Source organism: Octodon degus, unplaced genomic scaffold (assembly GCF_000260255.1).
Source record: "Octodon degus isolate 3935 unplaced genomic scaffold, OctDeg1.0 scaffold00007, whole genome shotgun sequence".
Lineage (NCBI taxonomy): Eukaryota > Metazoa > Chordata > Mammalia > Rodentia > Octodontidae > Octodon > Octodon degus.
In genome coordinates, this window is record NW_004524583.1 from 23298495 (window position 1) to 23310028 (window position 11534).

At 40.2% G+C, this 11534-nt stretch overlaps 1 protein-coding gene across 1 annotated transcript in view; it reads left to right on the plus strand.

Annotated features, from left to right (window-relative positions):
• The window catches only part of LOC101589996 (dehydrogenase/reductase SDR family member 7), a 35449-nt gene extending 26775 nt beyond the window's left edge, over positions 1 to 8674 (plus strand). The window contains exons 4-6 of the mRNA XM_004624925.1: positions 2166 to 2288; positions 6654 to 6869; positions 8450 to 8674. Of these exons, the coding sequence (XP_004624982.1) occupies positions 2166 to 2288; positions 6654 to 6869; positions 8450 to 8674 (564 nt within the window). The remainder of the gene's footprint in view (positions 1 to 2165; positions 2289 to 6653; positions 6870 to 8449) is intronic.
• Positions 8675 to 11534: the final 2860 nt, after the last annotated feature.

Sequence of the window (11534 nt, forward strand, 5' to 3'; positions counted from 1 at the left end):
CCATCCCCAACAAATTTCATTTTGACTGACCCTTCTCACTACCACATCTTGGCAAACTTGGTGAAGTGTCTTCCCTTTTACTTCTAAACACTTCAGAATGGTCTCCCCTTGCTTCTATGTCTGTAATTTCTTTTATTTTCTCTTTGTACTTCTACATTATCTTGTATTGCATAATTACTGTATTTTGTCTGTCAAAAAAGATTTCATCACTAAAGTGAGGAATCCTGAGCCTCGTATCCCTACTGGGACAACTTTGACTCTCTTTACTTTGTTTTCAACAAAAGCAACAAGTCTCCTCGGGTAAGAAGCTAAGAAAGAGTGAGAGTTGATTTGTGTAACATCACTTACAAGTGGTGAATATTAGAACTGAATGAAGATGTAATGTTGGATTAGTAGTGATTTTGAAAGCCTGGGAATGAAACTCTGTAGTAGAACACTTGCCTAACATATGCAAGGCATTGGCTTTGGCTCCAGCACTGTAAAAAAGAAAACAAGTGAATGTTACAGCATTGTAAGAACAATAGAAAGAAAACAATGAAAAGAGATGCACAATTTATCATTATTTCTGCTGAGGGTCAGCTTTAGGGGAGTCGTCTCCTGTTGGAATAATAAGATGCAAAGACGCAATAGCTGTATAGTTACTACAGTTCCCTGTCCCTCTCTCTGTCCCTCTCCCTGTCCCTCTCCCTCTCACTTTTGGTGCTCAGGACCTTGTGATAGCTGGGCAGGCACTTAAGCCACTGAACTATCTCCTCTGCCTGGCCATTGTCTCTCTACTGAAAGGAGCAGAATATTGTGGAGAAAGATAAGGCAGAATGAAGTGCTGATTCTCTGACTTTGAGTTACGGTTGGGCTTTTAGTGGCTTGCGGTGGAGAATATGGGCAAGCCTCAGGCAGGTACACGGGGAGGGCATCTTCCCACTCTACGGGTCTCATAGCCCAAGAAGGACCCTTTCAATAAAGGCAGATGAGCTGTGTAGCCTGCCTGCCTAGACATCCTGCTTAATTACTGGCTTTGACCTACTACAATGTGGTAGGTTGAGAGTTTAGTCATAAAAGTACTTCAACATTCAGAGCAGAAGACTTTCTTTGGTGAACACGTTTCCTTCTCTCCCTCACAGAAATACTTAAAGTGAATGTGTTTATAGCTGAAAAGACTACAGTACACACTGTATGAGGAGGGACTTCAATGCAGACAGGATTTAGGGTGTAGATGTATTGACTCGCAGGCTGTACCCTCTCTTTTGCTAGAGGGGACTGAAAGATTAAAGGCACAGGAATTCTCTAGCATTTATTTTTGTCTAACTTTGAGTTAAGCACTTGGTCAGGCTCTGACAACATGAGCTTTAGAGCCCTGGTACTGCTCAGGGCTCAGCACTAGCAACTGTAGCTGTTGAAGGTTGCAAAACATGTGAGAACACACCACGGGCCAGGCCGGCTGTTGGGGAGTTCAGAAGTTCCTGCACTCTTGTAACAGTGTAGTCTTGGGACACTTACGTAGGAAAATGGATGATGAAATGTCTGCTTTCTCCTTGCTCATTTAGAATTAATCATCACCTATGTTTAGAGGATGTAGTATGTTTTTACAAACATCATACATACTATGGGTGATTATATTCTATTTTTCACTAGCCATGTAGTAGTTATCACCCAAATAAACACATTTGCTGAGATTTGGGCAGTGATATGAACTGAACGCACTAAATTCTTCCTTTGTGATGGCTTCAGTGAAGTGCTGATCCTGCTCTCGTTCACTCTGCTCCACACTTAGAGCACTTTGAAGACTAAAGAAAACCAAACCACCACCCCCCCCAAAAAAAATCAGGGCAACCTAAACTCCTATTGGAGTACAGTGGTGAGAGTTAGTATGAATAAGGTGTGTCTGAGTTCTCACCATTTGATAAAAGTCATTGATAGCAAGAATGAGTGGCTCCAAGAAGGTGAGCGACGTGTGCCTGTCGGGAGATGTGGATGTGTGTTCTCGATCTCCTCTGGTCTTAAAGTTAAAAATGTCTACAAAGCTCAGATGGCTGCACTCCCTGTCCCTCACTCTGCAATTTCAGAACAAATTTTAGCAAATCATGAGATACGTGTCTGTATTTAAATTGATTTGCCTTTTTCTATTTTAATTGTTGAGTTCTGTTTTTCTGTGTGTTTGCTCTTAGGGATTCTTTAGTAGCCTCCGTATTGAACTTCGTGAATATCCTGATATCATCATTTCTAATATCTACCCTGGACCTGTAGAATCAAATGCTGTAAAGAATGCACTAACCCGGGATAGCACACAGGTAAAGTTTTCTAGATGGAGAATAGTTTTGATGCTTAGTAGTGATGCATTGATTGTGTACTGCTATCTATCAGGGGTTTTATGTCTGATCTGCCTATGAGTTACTCTTGAATCTTCAATTATGGCATTGTAAAAATTGTAGAAGTTAGCTGTTACTACTTCAGCATCCAGTTTTAATGATGACTGATGAAATTACTAAGTGTTGCTTATAGGTGGTCTACCATATGTGTCTGCTCTTAGGTAATAGGCTTTTTTTTTTTTTTTAATTGAGAACCCTCTTTGACAACCTGGCACAACAGTAAATCAAATACCTGTAGGCAAAGTCAGAGCATCAAAATGAAACTATTCTAAGGTTAGAGTGAGAGAATTTTGGAACCAACAAAAAAGTAACAGAGCTGGGCGTGATGACTCACACCTATAATCTTAGCACTTGAGAAGCTGAGGCTGGAGTATCATCTTGAGTTTGAGACCAGCCTGGGCTTCAAAGTGAGCTCAAGGAGAGCTTGAACTGTATAGTGAGACCCTGTCTCAAAAAAGACAAAAAAAAAAAAAAAAAAAAAAAAAAAAAAAAGAAAAAAGAAAAAACTAACTGAACACTGAAACAGCATGGAAAAGTGGAATGGCAACATTGAGTGAAGTGCAAACCAGTTCACAATTTCAGTGCCAACCATCCATCTGGGGAAGACGATCCCAATGCTGCAAGCACCTGATGCTGGAGAAGGAGCACAGAGCATCCTGGGGCCAGTGCTTGCTGTGATGGTAGACTTGCTGTCCTCCTGAGAGACATTTTGCCTTCCTCCAGCCTCAGTCCATCCCCATTTGAACCTTGACTGATATCTCAAAATGAAGAATAAGGGGACAGATGTCCCTAGCACTAGACCTGGTCCCAACCAGTCATGACTGGCAGCACTATGACTTCTTCTTTCTGGACATTTAATCCCCTTAACAACAGCAGACAGAAAGAGTACAATCCTTATGGACACTGCAGCTCCAATGAATATACTGCACATGGTTAACTTAGGAAGCCATCAACCCTCCAAAATAAGGGAGAAAATGTGAACATAGCTTATTCAGAAGAACCAGAAGCAAGATAAAATGGCAGATATTAGTGCACGTCATTCATCAATAATGCTAAACATAAATGTTGTTTCCTTTAATTATAAAATCTAGACTAGGTGATTGGATAAAAATAGAAACCCAACAATTTGTTGCCTGCTATAAACTCACCACACCAGCATAATCAGGCAGAGATTAAAGGTGAAAGAATAGCAAATGAAACTTAAGCCAGAGGAAGCTGAAAGCAAACAAGAATAACTAGACTTAGGTAGTAGTCAGTTTTCTGCTTCTGGGACAAAATTCCTGACACAGACAACTCAAAAGAGCAAAAGTTTATTTTGACTAAAGGTTTCAAATACTACAGTCAATGGGTGAGTGGATCCAAGACAGATTAGCGTGGAAGAAGCCTGCTCAACTTCAGGTTACCAGGAAGCAGAGAGCAGGACGGAACCAGGCAGAGAGAATGGCGGGGGCTGCATATTCCTGCAAAGTCATACCTGCAGTGACCTATGTCCTCCATCAGGTCCCACATCCTAATAGATCACCCGGTGGTGATGGATTTACCAAACAACTAATACTCTGATGATATTAGAGCCATGATAATCATATTCCGAAAGGCACACCCTGCATACTTGAGCCTTCCATAAGAGATGCCTGATGCAAACCACAGCACTCCACTCATGCCCAATCCCAGCAGGCCTTCTTCCCCATCAGCTCACCTATATACCAGTCACCTCCGAGAGTCTATGCTCGGCCACACACCAGTGCGGCTTAGCTGAACTAGGTGTCCCTATCTCTCTGCTGGTGAACACATAAACTCAAATTGAATCAAGACCTTAATATAAGACCTGGAACTTTGAAACTATCAGAAGAAAACCCAGGGGGAACATTTCAACATCTTGACACAGGCTGTGATTTCTCCACCAGGACTACCTAGGTGGAGGAATCAAAGCGAGAATTGACACATGGAGCTATCGGAAATTATAAAGCTTCTGGGCAGCAAAGGGAATGATCTGTGGAGTCAAGTGGCCGCCCTCCAAATGGAAGAAGAGCACTGAAAGGGATTTACCTGACAGGGAAATGATGCCCAGAACACACAAAGAACTCAAAGAATTAACACCAAAACAATGAATCATTCAGTGAATACATGGGCAGGTGAGATGAACCTCAGATTTTCCAAAAGCGGAGTAAAAGAAGTCACTAAAAATATGAAGACTACTCGACATGAGTAGCCAGTCAGGATCACAAAGCATGACTATGTTGGGATTTCATGGCAGCCCAGCCATATAGAGTACTGTGGGCATAACAGAAAATAGCAATTCTGGGTAAAATAGTCAAAAAGAAGGATAGTTATACCCTGCTTCTGGTGATATGACTAGTAGGCACTGTGAAAATGAAGATAGAGATTTCTCCAAAACCTGATATACAACTACCATGTGAACGACCTAGTCAACGGCCTTGTAGTTAGCTGAGTGAAATGAAATTAGCATACAAAAGACATCTGGATTACACACTCTCATTGTGGCATTGCTCACAATAGCTAATATGCAGGATCAAATCAAGCTGGGTGCAATCCAACAGGTGAATGTGTAAGGGATATATTTATATATATGTTTTTAATAATAAACCCGGGGTTTTAATGAACAAGATTCTGTCATTTTCATGAAAATGCAAGAAACAGGGTGCCATAATATTGAACAAAATAAGCCAGATAAAGATTACAATATATGATTTCTTTCATATTTGGAAACTGGAATAAAACATTGACCTGAGGGCTGGTGAGATGGCTCAGTGGTCTAAAGCACCTACTTAGAACAAGCTTAGCAAAGCACAGGGACCGCGGTTCAATCCCCCAGCACCACATGCCAGCCAGCCCCGCCCCCTGGTGGGCTGAGCTGCTCCCCCCACAAATAAATAAATAAAAATTAAAAAAAAATTGACCTGAATATAGTAGAACAATTAGTATGGGATAGAAAAAGGGATGAGGCAAAAAGGAACAAGAGAAAACTAAACAAAGGAGCACAGGGAATGTTTACAATCCAACCATGACAGTATACATGTCATCACATGTCACATTCCCTCATAAATCCCAGCAACTAGTATGTGTTATTAGTTATAATCAGCAAAGACTTAGGATTGTTTTCTGGACCACAAAAGAAAAATAAGAAAATCTTTTTATTAATTTCCTCCATATATTTTTCATTTTTAATGGGAGTTTATATGGCAAATACAAATCTTAATAATTTGATTCTTATCACTTCAGTGATAACAAAGTGCTCACTTAGGAATCTAAGATGGTATGATACTAATTAAAACCAAAGGATGCTCATCTTTCAAGAGCCTGGAGAACCTTATTTACTGTGTATAGGATTCCTTTAGGCTGTTTGAAACTTCATAATAATTCCTAAGCCCACATTAGTAACTAAGGGATACTTTTTTCTTTTTTCTTTTTCTTTTTTTTTTTATTCTTTGGCAGAATTGGGGATCGAATTCAGGCCCTTGCGCTTGCCAGGAAAGCACTTATTCTACTGAGCCATCTCCCCCACCCCAAGGATTCTTTTTTTTTTCCCCCATAATTTTATTGAGAGATGAATAGCAATAAGACAGTTTCAAATCAAATTGGTATGACAGTTTCAATAATTAACACATTTCATACTCTCTTCCTAGTGGTTATTTACTGTACAAGATGCAGACATGATATCCTATTTATAAACACTATTAGAACAAATCCCTCTATTCATTAAGAGGATGTAACTATATATCTATCCTAACCATTTTGAGCCATGACTCATCCACATGGCTGACACTGACAAAGGATCTACAATCTGAGGTACAGGATCTCAGGATAAATCCTGAGTGGATTTCACTGACCTTATCAGATCCAAAAGCTACAACTCTTGTTGCATAGGTCTTGCTTTATCTTGGTCTTAACCATCCAGCAGAAAAGTATAAAAACGAAGTATAAGAAGTAAAGCCATGGTGTTATGTTGAGCTGTAGGAGACTCAGGTCAACAATTTCTGACACTGCCAGTCAAGAGGAAGACCCAATACTATTATGGACTACTGGACTCCTTTAGAATATTTTGCTGAGTTAACACACCTATCATATTCAAATGATGGAACTAAACGAAAAAGGGGATACAGATGAATGTCCATTTTGTATCTGTGTACCCCAAGGATTCTTAAGAAGCCTTTTCTCCGCTGAAGAAACCGCAGGAGCAGGTGGCTTTTGTGTCCTTCCCAGCTTAATTATTCTGCAAACTATCTCGGATAAATTCTCAATATTTCTTCACTTCTAAACTTTTCTTAGACTTTCGGGCATGATACTGAGCTGTTCTCTAAGATGGCAACAAGCCGTTGTGTGCAGCTGATGCTAATTTCCGTGGCCAATAATTTGAAAGAAGTATGGATCATGGAAAGATGGTTTTTGATTGTGACATATCTGTGGCAATATATGCCAGACTTCAGCTGCTGGATATTAAGGGTGCTAATAAAACAAACAAAACAAAAACTTCAAGACAGTACGGTAAGAACAATTTATGTATTTCTTGTCCTGTCCCAATTTTGCAGAAGATCCAACGTTTCAGTGTCTAGCAGACTTTCTCACCATCCTCTACAGCACCTAAGTACAAAACCCATTTCATTCAGGTGCCCACCCCTATCTGATGGCTGACTGTAGATTGTTCTTTGCTTTGAGTAATACATTTTACACAATGCTAAATCCTAGCAAAATTGCCTTCTTTTCTTCTACACTTTCACCACTGCATGTGCCGCTGGCAATTTTCCACTTACTCTCTGCCCAGCTCTACCCTTCCTGCTGCCCCCTGGCCAGCATCAGCTCAGCAAGTGCCCCCTGGCCACCCTCCTGCTTCTCCCCAGCATGGCTGCACCTCACCCCTGCACCTCCTGTCTCAGCTTTGACTTCACCGTGAAGACAGGTGCGTGTGCCAGATGGGCCGATTGCTCGTCCCTCTTTCCAATTCACTCTGCATGTCACCCTTGTGGCTGAGCCCGTGTCGAAGGCACGAGGCTGACGGTGCCTTGCAGCTCTCCCGTCTCTGAGGATGAATAGGGGATGCTGTCAACCACTTCTGTGAAAACTGTAAGCATCAAAGTGGTTTTTTTCTGTAATCGCCACAGCAAATATGAGTTAAGCCCCAAATTGTGAGCTATGACGGAGCAACAAAGACTATCGCTCTGAATGATTTTCATTTACAAAATTTTCTATATAGGTTTTTACTACCAGCCTTGTAAGTTGGTCTTTATGGTTTGAAATATGAAAAAGAGGATGATGACACAAGAGCATTCAGCGTGTATCACTGTAGAATTTTCCTTTTCCAGCCACCCACATATATGTCTCACACTTGTGAGACAGCTAATTTGCTCCAGCTTTTGCAAGAGAGTAAAAATGAATAGAATGAAAACCCCAAGTTACAACACAACGAATTGCTTAGAAGTGGAATGATTATTTAATGTTTTGTGACACGCTGAAATATCCAGAGCCAGAAAAGTCCTTAAGGGTTTTTTCCTTGTTTTATATTGTATTGTAATATGAGCCAGTTTTTATGATCACAAGAGGGGGGACTTGGTGGAGTGGGATGCATCTGCATGTGGAACTTCAGCGTCAAGTTCCACTGAGTTTACAGTTGAAAGGCAGCTACTATCAGGCTGGGAGCTGAAGGGTAGATGAAAACAAAGTGCAAAAGCCACCCTAGCAGAGGGGAAACAGCATCTTGGTCATACAAGGAACCCATTTCCTGGCTACCCAGGTTCAAACACCAGCTCGCCCTGTGCTTGCACCATGACCGGAAGCAAGATGCCCTTCCTGAACTCCACTTCCCCAGTCACAAAGTGGATGCTACAGCAGTTAGCTCTTGCGACCATGCTGTGCATCAAGTTAGAATTCGTAAGTTAGAATAACAAAAGTTACTTATCTTGGAACTGAAACTTTGTGGCCTTTGATAATCTTTTCCTTCCTCCGTTTCCCTACATTCCTGTCCCTGGAAATCACCATTCTAATCCCAGATTCTCTGAGGCTGTGTTTTCTGAATCCACATATCAGTGAGATCATGCAATGTACTTTTATGGCTTGCTTATTTCACTTAGTGTGACCTACTCAAGGTTCGTACCTGTTGTCACAAATGGCAGGATTCCTTTCCTACGGCTGAAGCGTACTCCATTGAACCTGAAGAGGCCACATTTCTTTACCCATCCTTCAACTGTCTCTGTATCTGGGCTCTTGTGAAGAACAGTGAAATCCACATAGGAGTGAAGATACCTGTTCAAGAGACTGAGTTTATTTCCTCTGGAAAATACTCTGCTCTGGTCTAGATGTGGTTTGTCCTTCCAGAAGTTGGTCCCCACTGACACAAAACTAAAAAGTAGTGAACCTTTAAGAGATGTGTTTGGTGGAACTTGCTTAATTGTTGGGGACATTATTCTTGTCAGGAATTAATATAGTTCTCATAGGATACCAGATTGTTCCTCTTTTTTTTTTTTCAATGTTCCAGTCATAACTTTAATTCAAGAACATAATTATTTTTTTTATTTGAAATTGTATCTTTATTTTTATTTCTCTGTTCTTCCATCTTTATTCATTTTTAACACTGATTTGTGACCTTCCATACCAGATTGTTCTTGATAGAGTGGATTGTTATCAAACAAGTCCACTTCATACACTTTCGTACTTCAGTACCTGACTGGCTCCATTTCCATTTTTCTGGTAGGTTGAGACCCAATCATGGGATACTCGGTCAAATCTGAATAGGTAAAAGGCTTTCAACTTCCAAAACTGTGACTAAAACCTTTTTTCTTTGCATATCACCCACTCTCAGATATTTTGTTCCAGCTTCAGAAAGTAAATGAATACCCACGAAAGGAAATGCCTAAATGTCACATAGTAATTTCAATTATTAAAATCCCCATACTGCTCTTCACAATGTTAATACTGATATACATTCTCAATGACTTAATTAGTAGGGTAAACAAAGACCATATTATAGCAATATTTTTGTCAGAAGAGTAAGGAGCTATAGAGTTTCACTTTTATGGTTGTAGTTGTTATCTTTTCAGAAATGTTGACAGAATATGTGATAGTAATATCTAAATATCATTCAAGTAAATCTAACATTTTATTACATATGGAACTTTCTTAAAGACAATGGCCTTTTTGGCCTACTGCTGCCTTTCATATTTTGCTCATTATGTGGTTGCATTGTTTTATTAATCCTTTTTGTGATAAACTGCTTGTTCATTCATGTTCCAGTACTATTTAGTGAGTGTATTATTCCCTCAGTCTTTGTACAAAACCATAGAAAACAATCATCCTGAAGTTTTTGATGTTACTGTCATTATTTTCATTATTCTCAGTGCAAATTCTTGGAAGAGATAAATGCATATTTTCCTGAATGAAAGTCACATATTATAACGCCTTGTTTTATATTTTAGGAGATATGCTGAATGTTCCTAACTCATTCTAGACTTACTCCCAAACATTTCAGTCACAAATCCTCTGACCTCTTTTTTGTTTTCATTAGGACAAGCAAATGTGAAATGCAGATTAAGAAGAAGGATAAGAGAAGTCTGCCTTTCAGGTGTGTCATGAGCTGACACCACCGAAGTGTTTGTACAAGGTGGAAGTGGTGATGCGGAGCCCTGTGCAGATATTTTTGTGTAGATCTTGAATCCTGCCTCTGATTTTTAAGTTTGAATTTAACCTTTTGCCCAAGGTGTATAAAGATTCTTAATATCAGACCCCCATATGGACAGAGAGCAAAACCTTCCCCGAGCAGAGTTGCTGATCACTGCTGAAGAGACACAGAAATAACTGGGAGCCAGAGTTGGAAAAGGACAGAACAAGCTTAGGCCTCCCTAAGCAGCTGCACCTCAAGACACTGATGTCACCAAGATTCCCAGCTCCCCAGAGCCAGACGAAAATGTTGTACTCCTCCCTGCCATACCTCTCCCCGACCTAAACACCCCTATAAAACCTTCCCACTGCCTGTCCCTTAGGGCCAGTGGTGCTATGGATGTTGACCCATCTACACCCAGGATCCAATAAACACTGCTTACTGATTCAACATCTCCTAACTTGGTGGTCTTGCTCGTGCCATACTGTACTCTTACACTCACTAGTTACTCATATGATAGGACTGCTCAAAATAAAATCCGTGTTAATCGTGTGAACAGTTCAGGGTATGACTTCATTGCACATCAATGGAAAAAAAAAAAAAAAGGTAATTGTACTGTGACTCTGTTACAGGAGTCAGATTCTTTTTATTTTAAAACATACAAGAAAAACTAGGATTGAAAGTATCATTTGCAGTTTGGAAGACACAGGAGGGAGAAATGGAAACCATAATAACATTAATTTTCTTTTTTTCTTGCCCCTTTTTATATATATATATATGGTTGTTACAGGGTCTCACTATGGAGCTTGGACTTGTGGAGATCCTCCTGTTTTTAGCCTCCTCAGAGCTGGGATTGCAGGCCTACTCCACTACGCCTGGGTTCTGTGGCCAGCTGTGCCTGCCCAGGGGCAGGGCTGGCATGGCATATTTTGCCATGATGGAACTGCAGTCCCCGTGCTTGCCTAAGCTTGGCTAAGTAGGCGCTTTTGTCTGCTGAGCTATCTTGCTGTCCCCTCAATTTTCTTTTATACAGAAAACAAATTGAAAGCTCATTTGTGCTTTTACTTTTTTGACATTAATTTCCTTTTAATATAGAATAAGCTATAAATAAAGTTTGGTTTGAATCTTCTAAAAAAGGTATCAACCCATTCTGTATCTTGAATAAAAGAACATTGAAAAATACCTATGCATATATGTTTAAAACCTAGGTTATCAGAAACCCTGCCAAGGATTACAGTGATCTGTTTCAAAAATTTCCTAGTCCATTCATCCTGCAGTAGCAAAACACCAGAGACTGGATAATTTTTAATCCATATCTCCTGCTTGTGGTGTCTGGGAAGTTCAAGGCACCTGTGGAAATGGCATCAGATGAGGGTTGACCTTGGCCACACTGTGGGGCCTTGCTATGGTGTCCCTTTCAACTTAAAGCACCTTGTTTATCAAACTAAAACTAGTTCACATCTGTTAAAGCACCTTGTAAAAATGAAAATTGAACTTTTTATATCTTTCATCTATGTACAAAAACATAAAATCATACCAGATTTTACGTTTGTGGGTCTTCT